The 23,385-nt window shown below is 30.3% G+C and overlaps 2 protein-coding genes and 1 long non-coding RNA gene across 6 annotated transcripts in view; all 3 read right to left on the bottom strand.

The window, feature by feature from the left end:
- LOC123213730 (serine carboxypeptidase-like 17) overlaps positions 1-6,930 on the bottom strand; it is an 81,768-nt gene extending 74,838 nt beyond the window's left edge. The window contains exons 1-14 of one of the 3 annotated variants that reach the window (XM_044633228.1): positions 6,757-6,930; positions 6,523-6,668; positions 4,851-4,927; positions 4,629-4,754; positions 4,113-4,215; positions 3,855-3,892; positions 3,129-3,230; positions 2,701-2,787; positions 2,448-2,603; positions 2,304-2,366; positions 2,104-2,222; positions 1,894-2,007; positions 1,642-1,696; positions 1,225-1,545 (exon numbers count right to left, since the gene is read on the bottom strand). In XM_044633228.1, coding sequence (XP_044489163.1) covers positions 1,462-1,545; positions 1,642-1,696; positions 1,894-2,007; positions 2,104-2,222; positions 2,304-2,366; positions 2,448-2,603; positions 2,701-2,787; positions 3,129-3,230; positions 3,855-3,892; positions 4,113-4,215; positions 4,629-4,754; positions 4,851-4,927; positions 6,523-6,668; positions 6,757-6,869 — 1,383 coding nt within the window. In that variant the 5' untranslated portion in view covers positions 6,870-6,930 and the 3' untranslated portion in view covers positions 1,225-1,461. Of the gene's footprint in view, positions 1-1,224; positions 1,546-1,641; positions 1,697-1,893; positions 2,008-2,103; positions 2,223-2,294; positions 2,367-2,447; positions 2,604-2,700; positions 2,788-3,128; positions 3,231-3,854; positions 3,893-4,112; positions 4,216-4,628; positions 4,755-4,850; positions 4,928-6,522; positions 6,669-6,756 lie in introns of those variants that run through there. The other 2 variants (XM_044633225.1, XM_044633226.1) reach the window with 2 other exon arrangements.
- Positions 6,931-11,305: 4,375 nt separating this feature from the next.
- Positions 11,306-13,395, bottom strand: LOC123213737. The gene is made up of 3 exons (XR_006501733.1): positions 13,255-13,395; positions 13,005-13,160; positions 11,306-11,383 (listed from the first exon to the last, which is right to left on the bottom strand). It is a non-coding gene; the product is annotated as an uncharacterized LOC123213737 (long non-coding RNA).
- A 781-nt stretch (positions 13,396-14,176) lies between these two features.
- On the bottom strand, positions 14,177-20,679 carry LOC123213728 (serine carboxypeptidase-like 18). 2 transcript variants are annotated; one of them, XM_044633222.1, is made up of 14 exons: positions 20,409-20,678; positions 20,184-20,320; positions 17,237-17,313; positions 16,542-16,664; positions 16,258-16,360; positions 16,129-16,166; positions 15,923-16,024; positions 15,731-15,817; positions 15,468-15,623; positions 15,263-15,334; positions 15,048-15,166; positions 14,774-14,887; positions 14,644-14,698; positions 14,177-14,445 (listed from the first exon to the last, which is right to left on the bottom strand). In XM_044633222.1, the coding sequence occupies exons 1-14, from the start codon at positions 20,666-20,668 to the stop codon at positions 14,362-14,364; spliced, it is 1,527 nt and encodes a 508-aa protein (XP_044489157.1). In that variant the 5' UTR covers positions 20,669-20,678; the 3' UTR covers positions 14,177-14,361. The 2 variants fall into 2 exon arrangements, with proteins under 2 accessions (XP_044489157.1, XP_044489158.1); XM_044633223.1 differs by lacking the exon at positions 15,731-15,817 and having other exon boundaries at positions 20,409-20,679.
- Positions 20,680-23,385: the final 2,706 nt, after the last annotated feature.

The following is a 23,385-nucleotide window of genomic DNA, read 5'->3' on the forward strand; positions in this document are numbered from 1 at the left end:
AAATATTGTTGTTACACCTTCACGAACCGAATTCTCTCTTTGCCTTGCCCCCATTTTCCTGTTGTTTCCCGTTTTCTTCTTATTCTTTCTACTGTTTTTTGACAAGATAAGCTTCTGAAATATCTGTTTTCTCTATTTAGAAACTATGGTTGGTTATACTGTGAGATTTCATCTTATGGAATTTTGATTTTGGTGATGTGTTATACTGTTGGATGGGGTAAGATCAACAAACGCGTCTGTTATGTCTGACGCCATTTATACCTGAGGATTTGCCGGAGACGTTCAATGAGAAGCTATGGGAGGCTTCTGGCTTCCTCCATTTTTTTGATGCTTAATATTCTCATGTTTCTGTTTACAGACCATAACTTAAACAAATGAAGAAAAAAAAATATATTTTTTTGATCGTATAAAGGAGCCATGGTGGTTGGTTTGAACCTTGTAAATGCAAGATGCGGTGAATCTTAAAGAGAAATGGAAACGAAAAGCTACATATTATAAGCAAATGTTAATATAATTAACTCCATTGATTTGTAGTTTGTACAGTTTTCTTTTCTTCTTCATCTTATCCTTCTTGTTTCTTACTTTGTTTCTCAATTAATGGAGATGAAAAGATTTAGATTTTTTCAGTTGATTTGATTTGGATCTCATTATTTGGCCATGGCTGAAGGAGTATTTGATGATTATGACGGTGATCTCGTTCAAGGTTAATTTCTGGGTTCATTTTTCATATTTGTTACCAGGGATTCGAAGGTTTTGTTCGTATTTTCCTGTGTGGAAACGATGAACCTTTCAATCATTCATGGTGGCTTCTTCTCCCCATGTCAATTCAACTATTTTTCAGTTTGATTTGCTTTCAAATATTAATAAATGAGTAAAGCCCAAATGAAGAAATCTCACAGTAAAACCAACCATAGTTTCTAAAGAGAGAAAACAAAAACTGTCAAGAAAAACAATAGGAAGAATAAGAAGAAAATGAGAAATGGTAAGAAAAGGGAGCTAGGAAAATAAGAGTAATAAATAAAAATAAATAAAACCCTATATATCAGTTAAATAATATTTTTATTCTAATAACCAACTGATTTTTCTAACAATAACCCTTTATAGATAATTATTTAGATTTACACAAATTAATAGATAAAATTTTATCTATACACTAAACCTTTGGTGGGAAAAAGTCTTTTGGCATATTATTATTGATTTATACTGATTTACAACCCCCGAACGTAACAAGATTAATATAATTATTTCACAACCAAATTAACATAATCATTTCATTACAGAACTAATTTGTAAACTCAAGTAATGCAAAATTATTGGTAAATATTAAACTAAAAGTTAAAAGAAGGTAGCAGTGCATAAGATTTATTTATTTCTCAAAAATCTATGAACTAGATTTTGTTCACCATGATAGGGTTGAATTATTTAATTAAATTAGAATAAAACGCCCATCAATATTGATAACTAGATGGGAAAATATGCCAACCATCGACTAATCATAGCCAAACATTCCTTAGGCTTGTACGCTGGAGCTGTGTGACCCCCTCCCTGTCAAACACAATAAATTTTTATAATTCAATTAAATTTGATTGATTAAAATATAATAAAAAATAAAGATGTGATTTTCCTCTAGAGTATGCTTGCCTTCACAGTCGTGTATGTGAAACTGGACGGAATTTCATAATCCTGTCTTGTGTACCTACATAGAACAGTATGTATACATAGTTTATGATACAAAATATACAAACAGTTAAAAATTTATTAACTAAATTATGTGTAAACATTTTTTAGTACATATAATTAAATACACGAATTATGCATTATTATGATTTGTATACTTAATTGTGAGTTTAAAAAAACATATACATATAGTAAAAGTTTTAGAAAATAACTGACCCGGCAACTTGCCCATCAACAAACCATGGCTGCCAATCATATTGAATTGTCAAATTCAAAGATTTTATCCATGTCTGTGTACCCACATATGGTATTATCATGTCTTGATCACCACTGCATGTGCTTGGAGAAACTAAATTAATACTTACTTTGATTGAGTACTAATATTAAAATAATCAATCACAGATTTAAAATTGTATATATTTTTACCTATAAATGAGAGCTCTATATCCCTTTGTGATAAGATATCGATGATACTCTATAGTAGATATGACATCTTCTGAGTAAATTAAAGACTTATTACATCTTACCCACTTCTCTATGGTCCCCTGATAATTATAATTTTCAAAGTTAAGTTTATACTTACATTTATATAAGAATTAGTTGTTGAATTTTTATACCTCTCTTACATGAAGAGCTTTTTGGACAATTTTATCATTAGCCCATATATAAGAATAAATGTGGCTATAATACTGAAAAAAAAAAAAAGTTGGTCAGAAGTAATTTAAATAACTTGGTTTAATTAAAAGATTAAGTGGATGTAAGAGATTTACCCGACACCATGGCTCAGGGGAAGCTCGACGCAAGGACAGAAAATATTTAGTATCCTCTATAAGAATGCTTGAATCCCACTTTAATGTTTTTGGTTTTGGGGATAAAAAAGCACACGCAGGTTCCAATATGTGTTCCATATTCACTTTTTCTAAACACTAAACAAAAAAAAAAAAAAATTATGGCTGTAACATTAAAAAATGATATATCTATATCTTTAGAAATTAAAACAAATTTGGACATATTTCACTTTACCTCCTCGACTCGTAGAAGATCTTTTATGCATAGTGTGTTGTTTGGATCTGGATCAACGTACTTGCCCTTGCAATTTCTTTCTGTCGACTTCCAAAAAAAATTAAAATTTTTGAGTGAATTTTTTATTATGAGAGAGCTGTAAGTCAGAAATTTTCGCCAAGTCTGTAATTTATATGTAAATTGCATTTTCAATATTAATTTGGGCAATAAAAATTGAAACCATAGGTTCATTTACCTTCATTTACACTCGGGTATATTTTATAAATTCTGTATATTCATGGAGAACAAATCATTACAGATTTCTACTTAATCAAATTTAATAAATTCTGCATGTGGGAATGTTGACCATACAACGATGGAAGAAATAGAATTACGGTTATGTATATTTTAAACTGAGAATTTTTAAGACAAATTTTGGGAGAACACACCTCAAAGAGTTCATCTGATATGAGTGCATTCAGGTGAGCAAACGGAACTCTTGCATTCGAGTCTATGTTTTCATCTGTAACTGGGTTGCCACTCACGTATCCCTGAGTACGCCATCAAAGCTATCAATGTGCATTCTAATTTCTTTCATTATAAAGTAGGTAAAAATGGCTTAAATATTGTTTAAATGGTGTAAAGTTTGTATTCGTACATGTCTTAATTACATGACAATTAAATGCCATCACAAACATTTATCATTATATATTATTATTTTTATTTGAAATAGTGCTAATTTCACTTACAATAAACAGTATTTTGAGTGTTAATAATAATATATTATTATATAATTAATAATTATTTTATTTTTAATTAAAAATTTTAATTATACATTGATACAATATTATTTTATATCTAAATTGATAATCAATACAAGTACATAATTTTATTGTTTTAACTATTTGTTTGACTGTTAATTATTACCAGTGAGAAATTGGGTTTTAAATACACAAAAATAATATATATAATTTTACATACAAATAATAATATATCATTATATGATTGAGTATTATTTTATTATTAATTTAAAAATTAAAATTATTTAATTATATATTAATATATTATTATTTATACATAAAATTATATATATTATTTACATAGGTAATACTATTCTTTAGAACAACACAAAACTTTCATCAAATGAACAAAAAATTAAATTGTGGGATCATTACTTTTAGATTCATCATTGGCTCAATTCCCGCTTCATTACCTGCAATAAAATAAAAAGCAATTTAATAGCGGTGCGATACGAAAAACCAACTTTTTCACCAAATTTCTATCTTTTTCATGAAAATATTTGCTAACAATTAAACAGCAAATAATAATAATAATAATAAAAAGAGATAAGAAAAAATATAAAATAGTTTTCTTGGTGTCATGCAATATACAATGCGTTTCCAAGAGTATAGACAGGTATATCAATTAATTACCTTCCGATATTTTCTTTGCAATTATCGGAACAATTTTTCCACCATAGGAATCTCCAGTAATATAAAGGGAATTTGCAAGAAACTCTGGGTGACCTATAAGCCACTACAAAACCGAAAAAAGGACAAGTAGAGAGTGTAATGGCCTGAAGATAAAAATTTAAGAACCGACGTTGTATTAACTTATTAGAAATTATATATTTAAAATATGTTTGTATGTTTTGAGCTTCAGACCTCTGCTTATATACAAGCTCAGTAGACAGAACGGGGGCGATGTGGGACTTCAGGTCACAACACATCCGCCTATCGCTATCGTGTTGATAACGTGTTATAAACAGTCTAACAGATATTGTCCGCTTTGGGCTTCAGACCCTCACGGCTTTAAAACGCGTTTATTGAGTTAAAGGGTTTTAACCCCTGCTTATATACAAGTTCAGTAGACAGAATGAGAGCGATGTGGGACTTAAGGTCACAACATGTATAATATTATCCACTTTATTGAAACAAATAACAGTTTACCTTTCTTAGAAAATTGTATGAATCTGTGGCTGCTAGTGTATCATTGAGGGTATTATATCCTGTCCAATTTTTTGCATAAGAAAATCCCGTACCAATAGGTTGATCTAAAAATATTATGTTGGCAACCTGAGAAACACCATGTCTATTGGTTATTTGCAACTTTGCCACATAAATTTTCATTTAAAAAAGAAAAATAGTAATTGGCAACAAATCCGTATATACCTTTGTCCATGAATAGGGATTCAAAGAAAATTGTGGTTTGGTTCTACTAGAATTTGCATAGTTAAAAGATAACGGACCTGCAATAAAGAAGTATTGTTTTAATCAAGGACATATTTAGAAGTCAAATAAAAAAGAAGGCCAAAGGACTATTTCACACCCAAGGTATGCTGATTTTCCAAAGTTACCCCTGTTAACTTTGAAAATCTCATTTACCCATACATGATCATTTAAATCTATTAATTTTAAGGGTAAAATTGTAATTTTATATTTAATATTAAAAATAAACTTAAATATGATTTCATTTTCCCCCCTAAATTTAAAAAACTAATTTTTTTTTTCTAAACCAAGTTTAAAAAAAATCACATTTCCCCCTAGAGTATAGCCGGTTTAGGGTGCACTATGGAGAAGGTGACCAAATTTTGAAACTAAACCCTAGGGGAAAAATGTGATTTTTTTCAAACATAACTTGAGAAAGAAAATGTTAGTTTTTAAACTTTTAGATGGGAAATGAGATAAATTTTTCAAAGATTAGAGTTTCGTTAATTTTAACTGATTATGGGTGGGTAAATGAGATTTTTAAAATTAACAGGGGAAACTTTGAAAAATCAGTATAACTTTGGTGGGAATAGCCCTTTGGCCAAAAAAAAAAAACAAAAGCTTCAAATCTTTAAGAGTTATCAATGTTAATTAAACTCGTGGCCCATCAAAACCCACTTTTTACTTGCCCCTTTTTTTACAAATTTCTCTACAGTGTCGGTGACTGCTCCCATTCTAGTTCTATGCCTGGACCACTAAATATAAATGAATTGTGTTTTATGTTTAAGGAAAGGCCAAACTACTTTCCACCCAAGTTTTGTTATATTCTCAAAGTCATACCTATAGACTTTAAAAAACCTGAAATCTCACCTATTAACCAATTATAGTTAAAATTTTTTGTTATAGATATAGGTAAAATTATTATTTTACTAATAATATTAAAAAAAATATAAAATTCATTATATTTTCTCTTTTAAATTTTAAAAATTAACAACTTCACTTATACCTAAAGTTTTCTAACTTTGAAAAGTCACATTTTCCTCTAAAATCTTACGGCTTTTTTCTTCTCCCCTCTAATTGCCATCTTTGATCCCGACGAACTCATCTCTCCATTCTAAACCATTGGTCAACACATGAGAAACAATTTTGAATGAATCTTTTCGTCAAAGATGAAGAGATCCAATGCTAGATCTCTTTGTCTTTTTGTCAAAGGCATTTAGATCTCGACAAAGAGATCTAGATCTCTTCGTTGTCGGATCTCTTTGTCTCTGACGAAGAGACATGTTTTAGATTTCTTTCCATACCTAGGCCAATGGTTTAGGGTGGAGAGAGGAGGTCGTTGGCGTCGAAGATGGTGGCCGAAATGATGAAGAAAAAATTTAGGAGAAAATATGACTTTCAAAGTTAGAAAACTTTAGACAATGGTAAAATTGTTAGTTTTTAAAACTTCTAAAGAAAAATATAATGAATTTTATATTTTTTTAATATTATTAATAAAATAATAATTTTTTCTTATTTCTAATAAAAAATTCTGATAACAATTATGTCAGGGGTGAGATTTCATATTTTTTAAACTCTACAAGTGTGATTTCAGATTTTAAGGAAAAGATAAAATAGTCAGGAATTAAACACATACCAATTTCATATACAAGTCCGGAGAAAGACGAACAGCCAGGACCTCCGGTAAGCCACAGGAAGAGAGGATCCTGTTTTGGGCTCCTCTCAGACTCAATAAAATAGTAGAAAAGCTGTGCGTCATCAAGTTCACCCACTCCAATATACCTGCACTGAACAATAATTATTTAACGTGCATAAAATAATGAAGAAGAAACTAAGGAAAATATTCACAGGGTTAACAATTAAGGCCTACCCAGTTTCCAGTTTGAAGGGAAGATGACCAGGAAACCCTGGTAATTCCTTGATGATTGAAGCTGAAAGAGCAACGTCCAACAAAACAAGCAAACCAACTGCTCGCCACAACATTGTGAAGTCACTCAACTGTGTAAAATTTGAAAGATAAAGCCTGATTTATATGGCTTTGAGGGAAATGGGCTTTTTGCGACCGACTTAACTTTTATAGTACTATTACTGGGTAACTATTTTTAACTAAAAATGATTACTGATATGCCTATTTTTATGTGTATAGTTGCAATTTTTTTTTTCAAATTCTAGCATACTTTACTCTAGAACCGTGAACCGGATCGAAACCGGTCCGGATAAAACTGGAATCGATTAACCCAAAACCGAAATCGGATTTTAGTGGTTCGGTTTCGTTTTACATAATTTTGAACTGTAAAACCTCCAGTTCATATCAGGTTTATAAACCGACATGTAAACCGACGGTTTATTATACTGAACCGAAAATTTTAACTTTGTTTTTAATTTTTTAAAATTTATTAAAGGAACCAACGATTCCCTGCGTAGGGAACCGTTGGTTCACTGCAAGTGTAGGGTACAATGGTCCCCTGCACATTTGAAAATTGCAGGTCCCCTGCAAAAGTTCTTAATCTCATTTTCACCCCCTATTTTTTAAAATTTAAAAAAAAAATTTCTATATATATACCCATTCAAATTTTAATCTCTCAACTCTCTCACTCAATCATTTAAACTCTCATTCTTATTATTTCAATTCTTAATACTCTCTCAATCTTTCAATCAAATTCTCTCAAATCTAATTAAATTTTTTTTTATTTTTTATTAATTTTTATTTTTATTTATATTATACAATTCATAATTAATTATAGAATTTATTTCTATAATTAATTTTATTTATTATGTTTTATAATTAATCATATAATTTATTTATATAATTAATTTTATTTATTATAAAAAAAGGTAAGTAATGGAAATTATTATGGTAATAGGAGATTTGGTCTACGTAGGCTTTGAATCTTCTAAACCCCAAGAAAATATGTAAGAAGTTTAATTGAAAAATTAAGTTTAAGCCTTTCTTTTAATTTTTAATTATTGTAATTAATAATTTAAAAATTAAATCAAAATCATGTATTAGAATTGACGGTTCAATGTCGATTTCAAACCGAAACCATCGATTCCAAACCGGGGTCATGAACCGAAACCGTCAGTTCCGAACCGATTACAAACCGTCCTATTATGGTTTCGGTTCAGGGTCCTTATTTTTTCGAACCGTGAACCGGTGGTTTCGAACCGAAACTACCGGTTCATGAACCATGGCCAGGTCTACTTTACTCTAAAGATTAATAATATAAATAATACTATATGTACCCACTTTGAATATATAAATAGATTTATTTTATGTGTGTCATTATATGATTGGACCTTTTTTATTTTTACGTCAAAAATACTCAATTATATGATAATATATAATACTCAAAATAAATATACATAATTTTATTATAGTAATATTATTATGTATTTTAAATTCCATAATGTATATAATTTAAGAGTTCATTGTTCTTCATATAGTACTTGAAATTAGATTCTATAGAGGAGAAATTATGAAAAAGGTCTCTTAAAGGTTGTAAACAGGTGAAAAAGAAATTTATTTTCCCCAACATTTACTGAAAATCGGGAGTTCTTTTTAGTTTTAATATACACAAAATTTAAAAAATAAAAAAAAAGGTGTCAGACTAATGACGTCATTCTCTACATAGTACAAGGCATTGAATTCTCACCAAACAAAACTTGTGATTCTTATTATTTTGAATGTTAGATGCACATGGACCAACTACTTTGATATGACTTTCAGCTGAGTTAAACGGCCATAACACCGCTTTGATATGCCTTACGAGTGTAGTAGAAGACAACTTATGATTCACGTGCTCCAATCGATACATATTTTGCATTTGCATTAACAATATTATTTGATGGAAATTTATTTACAACTCCAGATTTTATGAATCACTTTTTTTTTTTTTTTATAACAAGTAATCACTTCTTTTTATTATATTCGAAATTAAATCAATTATATCAAATATGACAAACTCTCAGTCTAATGACTTACTTCATAATCACTGAATTAGATAAATTAAAATTTTAATCTTGATATGTTGTCAAAGATAACTTGAACTTATACTCTCTTATATATAAAATATTTTTTTTTACCACTCAAACTATCTCATAATTATTCAAATTAATTTGGACCCCATAATCATGCCAATGCAATAATTAACCAAATTATTAAAAGGAGATTATAAGAAATTAGTTTAAATTCCATATAATTCCTTCAAAATTTGCATAAGATTACTTGTTGATCTCTTCTGTCTTCTCTCACTCTTAACATCAAAGTGTTCAAAAGGTATATACAAGAATGAAATGACAAAATTACCCCTACGTAAGTGGGGAGAAGATAATTATCTCCTTAATTAGATCATTAAATATTTAAGTGTTAATGTGTAGCATTACCTAGCTATTTTCCCTTTTTTATATGTGAATAGATTTTTAACAGTATCTAATTTTCAATAGTACCTATTTGAAGAATAAATGTATGATTAAAAAATATTTTTTATCACCCAAAGATTTCCATGAAGTCTCAATTACATCCCTGTGGTGCGAGAAACCATCAAACACCTCATATCATATTTGAATAAATTGTCACTTATCCCTTCACCTTCTTCTCTATCAATCAACTGTAAAGTCAAGGACAAACTTGTAATTGTGGGTCTTTAACACAAAAATTGATTAAAAAAATAATTTAAAACTCAGAAAATTAAAAACAATTCTGAAACATTAAAATTAAAGTAATTTGAAAACTTGAAATAAAAAAAAAATCTTGTTAAAAATTGAAATAAAAAGTCCGAAAATTGAAAAAAAACAATAAAATAATGTGAAATTGAAATAAAAATTTAAAATTTAAAAAGTGGGAAGAAGTAAAAAAAATAATACCATAAAATTGAAACAAAAAAATTCTAAAATATTACATAAAAATATGAAAATTGAAAAATCCAAAAAATTTAGAAAGGTAGAATATTATAAAAAAAAAAACTAAAATAATAGGAACTAAATAGTGGGAATGAATAGGAATAAATAGAAAACTAAGTCAAGGCCACCTAATTTCAAGTTGGTGAATAGATATATATCTTTTCAACACTCTCACTTGGTGTATGGTTTTTAGACGACATCCAGTTATTGAAATTTTGTAGGGATATGGGAAAAGCTGATGCCTCCTTGAACATCTTCTTTGATAGTGGATAAAGGGATTTGCACATCCTCCAGTCAATCTTTCCAGCCAAATAGCTTCACATTTTCCTTAAGTAATGGCTTTACACTCAGCCTCTACAATGTTATGAGCTACCACAAACTGCCTTTCCAAGTGACTCAGTTGCCTCATAACCTAGAATAATAGTCAGACATTGATCTATTTCCTTCAGTAGAACCAACCCTAATCTACATTAGCAAATCCCACAATTTTTTTGCAACGACCTAAATTTAATAATAATATTTTTTTCCCCTACTATCCCAAAATATTGCACATTTATCTTCCTCTATTGTCTCATATTGTAAGTCTACATACTTCAATCTACCCGTCATCACCACCACAACCAATCTCAATTACCCATACCCCAATCAAATATGAATCCAAACTCTAACTTGACTTTAACATCTTTGTATTCTCAATCAAAGCTCTTTGTTCTTACAGTATTATTTAATTGTTGGGATGAATATGAGTTTAAATGCTTACCCTTTCATCAACCACCCTAATTTAGAAATTTCAATGATTGCTAAATCTAAAAGACCCCTTAATAATTAATGAGATTCTAGATGAGGGTGAACAAGAACTTATAAAAAATTTAAGCACAATTTTAATATTATAATACAATAATAAATATGAACAAAAATTGAAAAATTAAAGAAAAGAAAAGATTTAATATTTATAATAATTCAAAACTCCCTCTTCTAACTTCAATAATTAATTTTTATTAAAAAGATTATTGCGTACAATAAATTAGGCAGTAGTATCTTTGATTTAAAAGCATGATTCTCCTGGTTGAAATTTAGAACTGAAAAAATTAAAGCCTCGACATTGAAGCCACCTGAACGCAACATGATTCATATTTATTCCACAATAAAATTAACATCATCATTTAACTCAAGAACTAATTTTCAAACTCAAGTAACGCAATATTATTGGTAAAAGAAAAAAAATATAAAACTAAAAGGAAAAAAAAGGTAGCAATGAATAAGATTTTTTTATTTTTCAAAAGTCTTCCAAGGATAATCTGTCACCATGATAGGGTCGAATTATTTAATTAATTTAGAATAAAACTCCTATCAATGTTGATAACAAGAGGGGAAAGTACCCCAACCATCTACTAATCATAGCCAAACATTCCTTAGGCTTAAACTCTGGAGCTGTGTGACACCCTCCCTGTCAAACGTAAAATTTAATTATAATTCAAATAAAATTGATTAATAAAGTTATAATTATAAATAAATATCAGATTGTCCTCTAGATTATGCTTGCCTTCACAGTCGTGAATGTGAAACTGGATGGAATTTTGTAGGACTGTCTTGGGTACCTAAAAAACCAAAAAAAAATAGATTTATAAAGATATACGGGAACAATATTATTATGAGTATCTATTTTAAATATACAAATTTATATAAATTTGTGTATGTCATTATATAATTTAGTATTATTTTATCATTAATTCAAAATCACTCAATTATTTGATTATGCATATTAAATGTGTATCAATTTGTGTACTTAAAGTAGATTTTCATAGTTTTATTATTTACACAAGTAATATTATATATATGCACTTATAAGTACATAAAATATATATATAGATAATATATCATCATATGATTGATTGTTATATTCTCTTTAATTTAAAATCACTCAATCACATTAAATATATTATCTATATATTTATTTTATCTATTTAAAATATATACACATAATTTTATTGGTATAGAAAATAACTGACCCGGCAACTTAACCATCCACAAACCATGGTTGCCAATCATATTGAATCGTCAAATTCAAAGATTTTATCCACGCCTGTGTATCCATATATGGTATTAACATGTCGTGGTCACCATTGCATGTGCTTGGAGAAACTAAATTAATACTTAGCGTGATGAGATATTAATAATAAAATCACTAACAAATTTAAAATTGTATATTATTTTACTTATAAATGAGAGTCCTTTACCCTTTTTCGATAAGGTATCGATGAGAATCTATAATAGATATGACATCTTTTAAGTAAATTAAAGATTGATTACATCTTACCTATTTCTCTATACTCCCTTAGGGGGCGTTTGGTTTGGATAATGTTTTATTACCAAAATAGAAAAATTACCTTGAAGATAGATTACTTAAAAGATTACTAGGTATAAATGATTACTATGTTTGATAAAATTTGATAGGTATAAATAATTATTGTGTTTAGTTAAAGATAATAAAATATTACTAGTAAATTATTTTACTTAAATGCCCTTAAATATAATTATTTTTATATATTTTTTATATTATTTGTTATATTAATTAAAAATAAATTTATTTTTATCTAAAAAAATTAATAAATAATAATATAATTATAATAAACTCAAGATTACCTCAGTAATCTTTAAATACCTAAGGTAAAGGTGGTAATCAGATTACCACCTATATTACATGTCACGTCAGCATTGGTAATAGAAGATTACTGTAATCTTTTATTACTGACAAACCAAACAAGGGAATAAAAGATAAATTACCAAGGTAAACTTAAAATCTCCCAACCAAACGCCCCTTTAGTGATTATAATTTTTAATGTTGGGTTTATACTTTATATATATATATATATATATATATATATATGAAAGAATAAGTAATACTATTTGTATCTATTTTGGATATAAATTGTGTATATAATACTTATATGTGTTATCATATAATTAGGTGTTATTTTATCTTTAATTTAAAATCACTCAATCATATGATAATATATGTAAATATATACATATTTGTATAATTAAAATGAGTATATATAATTTTATTGTATAAGAATTACTTGAATTTTTATACCTCTCGTATGTGAAGAGCCTTTTGGATAATTTTATCATTAGCCTATACATAAGGATAAAGGTAGTTAGAAATAATGTACATAAACTTGTTTTAATTAAAAGATTAAGTGGAAGCAAGAGATTTACCCGACACCATGGTTCAGGAGGAGCTTGATGCAAGGATGGAAAATATTCAAAATCCTCGATGGGAACGCTTGATTCCCACTTTAATGTCTTTGGTTTTGGGGATAAAACAAGACACTCAGGTTCCAGTATTTGTCCCAAAGTCACTTTATCTAAGCACTAAACAAAAAAATTAATTTTTATGGCTGTAACGCTAAAAAATTCTCTCTCTATGTTTAGAAATTAAAACAGTATTGGACATATTTCACTTTACCTCCTCGACTTATAGAAGATCTTAATGCACAGTGTGTTGTTTGCATCTGGATCAATATACTTCCCCTTGTAATTCCTCTCAGTCAACTTCCAAAAAAAATTAAAAAATTAGACTGAATTTTTTACTATGAGAACGTTGACCATATAACATTGGAAGAAATGATATAAAATTTTTAATTTATTTGATTCAATGATTAATTTAACTTTAAAAAGATAATATGATTTAAGTAGGGTTTTTCGTTATACAAAAAAGAAAAATTCTATTGATTTTTTGTTGAACTTAGTGAAAAACTTTATTTATTTATTTTATATATCAAGAAAAATTATAAAGGAACTATTATTTGCTAATCACACCTACACATATAAATATCACATTGTTCCATCAAATTACATTAATACATGCAGATCAAGGGATAATTAACAAAAATGGCTAACACAATATGGCCTGAATTATTTATTCCAAATTACTGGACTATTAGATTAAATAAGCAATTGTTGTATGTTTGGTAAAGACTATGAAAATAACATAAACTATATAGTATAATTAACTTTTTGAATTATTTGACCAATAATCCAGAGTATTGCCGAGGTAACTTATCTTGAAATATTATGGGATTTAATGATTTTTTTTCTTTTTCGATTATGTTCTTTAATAATAATTAAAAATTCTTATAGTTATTGTGTTTTCTCAATTAATAAATATTATTTCTTTTAATTTATTATTATTATTTTTTATAATTGATGTGTATTAGATATTATTATATACAAATATAAAATAAAATAAAACAATAAATTAGATTTCAAAAGAAAAAGTGTACTTTTATAGTATGATAATTTATTAAAATCTAGTTTAAAATATTAAATAAATACTGCGCATTTTGAATTTAGTTTAAAATTTTAAGTACAGTGGTAATAGATAGATATCACACATAATCATAGATTACACTAAAGAATTGATTATCACATAATCAATTATTCTTACAATCATAAATAGTGCTTATATAGAATTAGAAGTAAATCATTCTCCTCTCATGAATTTTTAAGCAGCTTAGGCACAGTGGTAATAGTGCTTATATAGAATTATTGAAGTCCAATTTACCAATCAGCACTAGAGAGGATACCAGTGGATCCACCTATCAAACATTTCATAACATATTCTTCGTTTGTACTCTGGAGCCGGATGACCTGCGCCCTATATAATCAAATTTGAGTAAACTTCAGTTAGATTTGTGATAGGAGAATACTCTGAAAACAATAAAAACTATACGTATCTACTTTGAGTATGTAAATTAATACACATTGATATATGTTATTATATAATTAAATTATTTTAAATTAAAAATAAAAAAATATATAAATATATACCCATTTATTTAAACTGTTTACTTGCCTTCAGAGTTGCGTATGTCAACCGATATCCATGCTCTGAGTACTTTATAGTGTATCTGCATATTCAAACAAAGTACCACATTTATATATAAGCATAGAACTTGGCGAATTGACAGGGGTAGAGTGCTCACCCAGCCACCTGACCATCAACGAACCATGGCCGCCAGTCATTTACCACTGTTAAGTTTAGTAACTTTATCCACTTCTCTGTGCCCACGAAGGGAACCACAAGGTCTCGATCTCCGCTATAACACCACAAAATCTATTGTCAATACCTACAAGTATAGAATTTTTATGTTGTTTCATTTTCTAGCAGTTTTTTTGTTTGAGTTCCGTTAAAACTGGTAGCAAAGATTCTAAAGAATTGTAGACTTTGGGGGTCCTAAGCTATATTGTTTTTTTTACCACTCAACCAGAACTTGTAAGCCTTTTGTACTGAGATATCGATGAACATCAACCACACTCAAGACATCCTTCGTGTATGATAAACTCTTATTGCATCTCTTCCAATCTGATACAAGCCCCTGTTGCCATTAATTCAGTGAGATATTTATATTAAACTCTTAGATCATTACATTTATATATAACATATATATGAAAGTTACTTGGTTATCACAAACCTTCCGAACGTGTAAAGCATCTTGCACTTGGTCATTATTAGCCCACATGTAGGAGAGTGCATAGTTAAAATTCTGGACAAGCAGAAATAAAAATCCAATTCATAAGATCCAAAGATGATGCCAAAAAAAATGAAATTAAATTTTTAATTGCAAAACAATTCAAAGAAGTGACAATAACAGATTGATGAGGAAATTTTTTGATTACCCGGCACCAGAAGTCAGGAATTTTTGGTGGTGAAAGGATGAAATTTGCAGGATTTTCTTGTAAAGCCCGGCGAGGCATTTCTTCTTGGTCCACATTTGGCGACGCAAAAGTACATTTCGGTTCCAAAATGTCACTGCGATACAAATCTTTAACGCACTGCAATTATTGAAAGGAAAAGAAAACAAAATCAATCCAGTCATTTCTAGGAAGCTTGAAGAAAATCAATTGTTTTTAACAGGAACTGAAACTGCTGAGCATGTTACTTTTTCGTAAATTTCATAAGCAGCTACACATCTTGTATTCGAAGGATCTATATTCACATAGTTCTCATGGCAATATACTTTTAGGTCCTGAAAATTTCCAGAATCTAGAATCAGCTATCCATAGTCTTAAGGAAACTTAACTATTTAGAAAAAAAAAAAAAAAGATGAAAATGCAAATAATAATAAAAGCACCTCATAGAGTTCATCTGATATAAGTGCCATGCGATGAGAAAATACAATTTTTGAATTCTCATCAATCACTGAATCCGTTCGTGGGCTCCCAATCAAATACCCCTGTTATAAAATTAATACATGACATTATACTGTGTGCTATCAGGAAAATGAATTAGTTGAGTCATGAATTAGAGAAGCTGAAGTCATATATACAGATCGCTTACTATCAGATTCATTTTTGGTTGGGTGCCGGCTTCATTTCCTGCAAGGCAGAATATATTTTTAATTTTGATTTTTGAGCTTTTCATTAATAATTAATGATGAATATGAATGAAAAAAATATATTAACTTACCCTCTACAACCAGTTTGGTGATCTGGGGAACAATCATGCCTGAATAAGAATCACCACTAATGAATAGTTCAACAGCCAAGTATTTTGGGTTCTCAATTAACCACTGCAAGTAAATAATATTGAAACTCAATTATATCAATTAATTACCACTGTTTTGAATTGTAAAATTTTTCTCGGAGCCTGCTTGATCAAACTATCTACGTACTAAAAAATATTTACTCCAGAGTCAAAAGCACTTTTGTCTTTTGTAAATTCTGTGGTAGGTTTGAGTTTAATTTACCCACCTTTCTAAGGAACTCATAGGATTGCTTAGCGGATTCAGAGTCAGAGGAAGACCAGGCGTCTGCCTTTGTGGAGTAAGAGAAACCAGTGCCAACTGGTGCATCTAAGAATATGATGCTGGCTGTCTGGAGAATTTTCGACCGAAAATAGTAATTTTGTTAAGGAAATCAAACGTCTATACAAGAGAGATCAAATTAAAAGAGCAAATCACATTGGCCCACTCAAGGTTTAGAAGAACCATTGTGTCATCCACAAATTCCCAAGCTGCATACACCCACCCAAAATCCAACCTTGGTAGAAAAAACTAATGATAGAATGGCATTAACCATTATTTTACCTTCCCAAATTTTGAAAAAATAAAAAACAAAAAAGGAAAACAATACATGTTGGATCACACAGAGAAAGTTACCATCTAATCAAAAATTCTAGTATCAATTTTTACCTAAAATCTAACTTTTTAAAAAAAGGAAAAAACTTTAATACAATGTAAAAAAAAAGTAAAGAGTCATATAACTAGTAATTGTTTATCTTTTATAAGATTATCATAGTATCTTTTGAAAGCGATCATTGTCACACTGACCAAATTTAACAATTGAAATCATAATAAAAAGATATGATCTATTTTCAAACCTTGTGTGAAAAATAGTGATTTACTCTAATTAAAACTAGATTGTGTTTTGATGTATTAATTTTCAACCTTTGTCCATGCATAGGGGTAGTACTTGATTCTCGGTAAGCCCCCTTTGTAGGTTTCAATATCAAACTCCAATGGTCCTGCACAGAACGGAGATACATTAAGCACTAACTTGAATTAAATATTAAATTGTAAGTAGATACTTGTAAGTGAAAAGATACTGACTTATATTATAAAGTATAATAAAGTTGTTATTAAATGAACCTAATTAATTAATCCAATTCTATCTCTACCTGCAAAATTGTTTAGTCATTTCATAGTAAGCACCTAAATATACTATTACAAACAACAAATAATGATTAAATATATCATTTATATATAGAATAACTAAAAATACGGGTTATAGTTCACTTATCAAAAGAAAGTAGGAAGTTAGTCTTAAAGTTTTGTGATTTACTCAATAATATTTTAACTTTTATCTTTTACTTCTACATAATAACAATTATTTCTCATTTTTATTAGATAACATATAAAAATTATCTGTATACTTAATTATATACTTGAAAAAATTTATACATAAATTTATTGTTTCTCGTTAGTATTACTGATTGCATCCATATAAAAAATAACTTCAATAAGTGAAAGATGTTTTCCCTTGATATACAAAATATGAAAAACCAAAGAGTGGTTTAAAAATAAAGGGAAATGATAACAAATGGCCAAAACTAAAGGGTGTTAAAAAAATTACCCAAAATTCTAAGGATTAAGCAAAAATGTCTTCAATTTGAGAAATGACCAAACTGCCCTTATATATAAACCCCACATTTTCCATGGATTTACTGTTCAAATTCAGAGAAAATTTGGATCTCCCATGGGTCTACCACGGGCCCAACGAGTTTTCGTCTTTTCCGTCGATTTTTCGTATTTTATGGCAACCAAAAATGACAAATAAGGATAGTACATCATTCCACTTCTTGTTTGAATCAATTTATTGTTAGGATTATTGAGATTTGAGAGAGATTTTGAGGTTTGAATGTTTAGGGTTTCGATTATGAACAATGCATAAAATGTTTTGATTCTTGATTGTTTTGTTTGAATTTCTTGAGGGGTTTTATGTTATTGGATGTGTAGATTTGATTTGTGTTGAAATTAGAGACTGAAATGACGATTTTTGGTTGGAAAATGGGTTAGATATGCTGATACTACATATTCTCTCACAGGCACCCGTGGGGTGGGGGGAAATTTAACGTTTTCAAAATTTTAGAGGGAGGGGGAAGAGGGGGAGATCCATGGGGGTCAGTGGAAAATTTTACACTGAACTGTGGGGTAGTCCGTGAATACCGTGGGTTGGGTGGAAATTGACTTTTTTAAAACTATAGGGTTTATAGGAGATAGACTTTGAACGACCATAACTTTTGATCCGGGAGGAGTTATGGGGTATGTAATATATCAATAAGAAGCTCGTTTCGAGTTCTATATTGTCAACTAACTTTGCTAGTTGCACCCAATTTGAAGGCCTCAAATAAAACTGTTTCAATATGTATTATATAGTTTTTTTATTTTACCAAATTTAAGATTTTCGGTTTTTATGATTTTGAGTTTGTTTGTGACCTGGCTAGACTTTTTTGATATGTAGTTTTCAAATTTAACATCTGTCTCTTTAGTTTTGTGTTTTTCTAGACATATTTTATGATGTAATTACAAAATTTCATATTGATTTTTCGGTTTTCTCGTCCCTAAATTATTATCAAATATCCAATACCCCCTTTATATGACATACAAACTATATTTAATAAATAAAATTAAGTTTTGAATTAAGATTCATATAAATATTTTTTTTCATGAATTGATTTTTTTTACTTGAATTTAGAAATATGAATTTTTTTCTTCCGAACGAACTCGTAGTAATTGATATTAAATAAAAATAAGAGTGAGAGTGAGTGTTTAAGTGATATGAGAAGTGTATGTAATGAGAGTGAAAGTGAGAGGTTTTATATAGATGTAGTGAAGGGTAATTTTGGTATTTTAAAAAAATTTAAGGCATTTTTACTTAGAAATAAGAAAATTGGGCATTTTTTCTTAAGAATTGGTCAAATGGATACTTTTGCTTAATTAAAGGGTAAAATGGGTATTTAATATAATTTCCCAAAGATAAAACCTGCGACAGTGCTACCTAACAGTCTTGACTAATGACGCTATTGTCTCTACACTCTTCAATCACACACTGAATAATTAATAATTTTTAGAGACAAAAATAATGACAATCCATATTAGTTCAGAAAGAGGCTGAGTGATAGTGTATAAAGTGTTAAAGGAAAGTCTAATATCTTGAATTAGTTTTGGGGTTTAGAGAGATTTAATAGGACCTAACTCTGGCATTAAAACCCAGTTGCAACAACCTTATACAAGAGTTCACTGGGTGATCTGTTGACATGAAGGTTTAACTACTAACCTGTTGCTTCTATTGGACAGCTAGTTATAAGTAAACTGTTGCTCATGTTTGAGGAGAAAGGTTGTTGGGTTATCCTATATTGTGGTTGATCAGGCTGATGAGTGTTAGTGTACTAAAGTGTGAATCAACCATGAATTTGGGGTGAGAGACACCCGATGACACCTAACATTATTAATGATTTATGAGTAGGGTAAGATTCAAATCGAGTCAGTTTGAGCTCGATTCAGACAAGTCTGAATTGAGCCAGCCTTAGCCGAGCTCAATCGAGCTTGAGCTGCTTACCAGATTTTTTAATTAAAAATTTTGATACAAAACGTCGTCGTTTTGATCAATATAAATTAAAACGACGTCGTTTTAATAACGAAAAATGAATCGAATTCGAATCGAGTTCGAGTTTGACTTTCACGAGCTTGAACTCGAGCCAGCCTATATATGAATTGAGCCGAGCTCGAGCTCGGTTCGGTTCGACTCGAATCCAACCCTATCTATGAGCAAGATCATTGATCAAAACCATTTGGTGGTACAAACTCTGTTAACAATGAGACAAGAATGAAGTACCGATTTGGTAGATTAATCCATGGAATGAAGAACAGCCAGGGCCACCAGTCAGCCAAAGGAAAAGAGGATCTTCATCGGGATTGCCTTGCGACTCAATGAAGTAGTAGAATAGCTCCGACTCATCAACGCTTATGTATCTGTCCACGAACATAAACATATACATCATATTTAACTCACTAATTTTCTAAGTTTATACCATATACAAAACAAAGCAAGGAATTTTACCCAGTTTCGAGTTTGAATGGGAGTTCACCATCGTATCCTGGAAGATACTTGACGATTTGGCCGGCGAATGCGGTAGTTGCTGATAGAATAAGCAGAAGAAGCAAGCGCAAGTTTAGACATTTTAGGTGAGTGATCGAATTCAGTGAAGATTTAAATGAAAGCAGCATATTTGCAAGAGGCGTTTCAAAGCAGCTGCAGAAGCTGATGTAATGAGAGGAGCGAAGAATGACAGATTGGCTTTTCGGTCTAATACATAACATGACTCTTAAAAATTTCAGCAATCATATGTGGCTTAAATTAATTTTATTTCTGCTTTTTTTTTTTGGCCAAACAACTATTTCCCACCCAAGGTTTGATGTTTTCTCAAATGTTCCCCCTTTAACTATGGAAACACCAAACACCCACCCATGACCGGTTAGATTTAACAAAACCCTAACGCCTAAAAATTTTATCTCTTTTTGCCCCCCTAAACTTTAAAAACTAAAATTTTCCCTCAGCCTAAGTTTTAAAAAATGACAGTTTCACCCTAGGGTTTGGTTTTGAAATCTCCGGTGACCGTTCCGGCTCCATTGCCGATGGCCTCTCTGTCCCGAAGTTGCCTCTCCTTCCGGCTTATGCTTTCCTCCCATTTGGAGGCTCGATCGGCTTCGTCTTCGCCTTGGGAGACAAAGAACTTCGTCGGGGAAGACGAAGTTCTTCGTCTTCCTAGACGAAGCCGATCGAGCCTCCAAATGGGAGGAAAACATTCGCTTGAAGGAGAGGCTACTTCGGGAGGGAGAGGCCGTCAGCAATGGAGCCGGAACGGCCGTCAGAGATTTCAAAACCAAACCCTAGGGTGAAACTGCCATTTTTTAAAACTTAGGCTGGGGGAAAATTTTAGTTTTTAAAGTTTAGGGGGGTAAAATTAGATTCTATTTTAGTTTTTTTTTAATATTATAGCGAAAATGATTATTTTACCCTTACCACCGTTAGAGTTTTGTTAAATCTAACCGGTCATGGGTGGGTGTTTGGTATTTCCATAGTTAAAGGGTGGAAACTTGAGAAAACATCAAACCTTGGGTGGGACATAGTCGTTTGGCCTAAAAAAAACAACCAACATCAAAACAAATGTGCCATTTACCATATTCTGCCTTCAGTACCACTTCTCCCCTGCATGCTTGCCTTGAGGAATAGCAAAAATACTTTGTAGATTTATTGAGAATGGACTACAAGGAGAATAGTGTTGTCATGAAGTTGTACTTGTGAAAATGATTTTCCACATTTAATAAACTAGTATAGGTAAATTTTGTAGGTTTGAATAGGGCTGGACTCGAGCCGAGTCGGGTCGAGCTGGAGCTCGAGCTCGGCTCGGTCGAGCCCAAAATGAGCCAGACTTGGATCGACTCGTTGAGCTCGAACTGGCTCGGGTTAGCTTGGTAGATTTTTTTTTTTAAATTTTTTATACAAAACGACGTTGTTTTGATCAATATATATTAAAAACGATGTCGTTTTGATAATGAAAAACGAGTCAAGCCGAACAGAACCAAAAACGAGTCAAACTCGAGCCGAGCCGAGTCGAGCTCGAGCCGAACTCTAGCCGTCCATATATGAACCGAGCCGAGCTCGGCTCGGCTTGGCTCAAATCCAGCCCTAGGTTTGAATGGTAGAGCCACCAGTAATTTAATGAGCAACGCATCTTCTTTGCGTGGCGATTTGGCTGCCCATATGTATGGAATTCAAGCCCGAGCTGGCTGTGAGCCAAGCTCGGCTCGGCTCGAATCCAACCCTAGGTTTGAATGGTAGAGCCACCAGTAATTTAATGAGCAACGCATTTTCTTTGCGTGGCGATTTGGCTGCCCATATGTATGGAATCATTCTGGGCTCCCCAAATTGTCTCTCTCCTCTCTTTGCCCCCAGCTTCTTGATACACAACAATTTGTACTAACAAAAGGATATTAGAAAATGACAAGATGTCTTGCAGTCTCCATGGTGCAGGCACAGTGGAATAAGGGTTCCACAAGATCGGTACGATTGTTCTAGAGGTTGTAGACTAGACCAAGGTTGTTCTAAAGTTTGTTTTAGAAGCATCCTTAGTTGTTCATTTCTCACTAGAATGATTCATTTCACAAGTCATTTCAAATATTTTAATCTTTTTAAAAGTATATTTTTAATTGGTATAAAGAACATACAAATAAATTGAGTTACCTTTAATGAAATGATCAAAAATTTAGTTTAAAATAAGTGTTTTATTAAACGATTAATCATTTTCTTGAACAAAGAAAGAGAGAAATTGTATAACAAAGTTACAATCATATAAAAATAAACCTTACCATAAATAATAAGAATTAGTATTCAAAATAAAAAATATTTAGATCTATCAACTCAACTAAAATAAAGTAGATAATGACATTTATAAATAATCACAACAATATACCTAAATAACAGATAACTAATTCAAATATAGATAAAATAAACTATTAGTTGTACTTAAATAAAAAATACCTAATTATGATGTTCACACATAATGCGATTGTTTACATTTGGCGAATGTATACACACAACAAATTCATTGTGAGCACAAATTTCATAGTTTGCCTAACACACAACTACAAACTATCCTACAATGATCCTTCCACAAGTTCCACAATTTTGCTTCATGTCCAATACAAAAAGACTAACATTTTTTCTAGTAATTATGCTGACAGAAAAAAAAAAATTCACACACCCAAAATTTATATTTTGGACTTAATTTCTAGTGAGAATTTTTGAACCAACTTAAAGAATTGTTATATAGAGAGTAATGAATCCAAGAATTAAACCATTGAAATTCACTAAATCAGTTTTCCCAAAAGAAATTAAAAATGTATCTTGGCAGCATTACTTCTGCTTCTAGTGTACAACTTATCTTCTTCAAAATAACAAGGCCTGTCCTCATCAATTCTCCCAATCTTTCCAAGTCCAACACTGGTGTAACATCTTTTCATCGTCCCATAATTCT

This window comes from Mangifera indica, chromosome 4 (assembly GCF_011075055.1).
Source record: "Mangifera indica cultivar Alphonso chromosome 4, CATAS_Mindica_2.1, whole genome shotgun sequence".
Classification (NCBI taxonomy): Eukaryota; Viridiplantae; Streptophyta; class Magnoliopsida; order Sapindales; family Anacardiaceae; genus Mangifera; species Mangifera indica.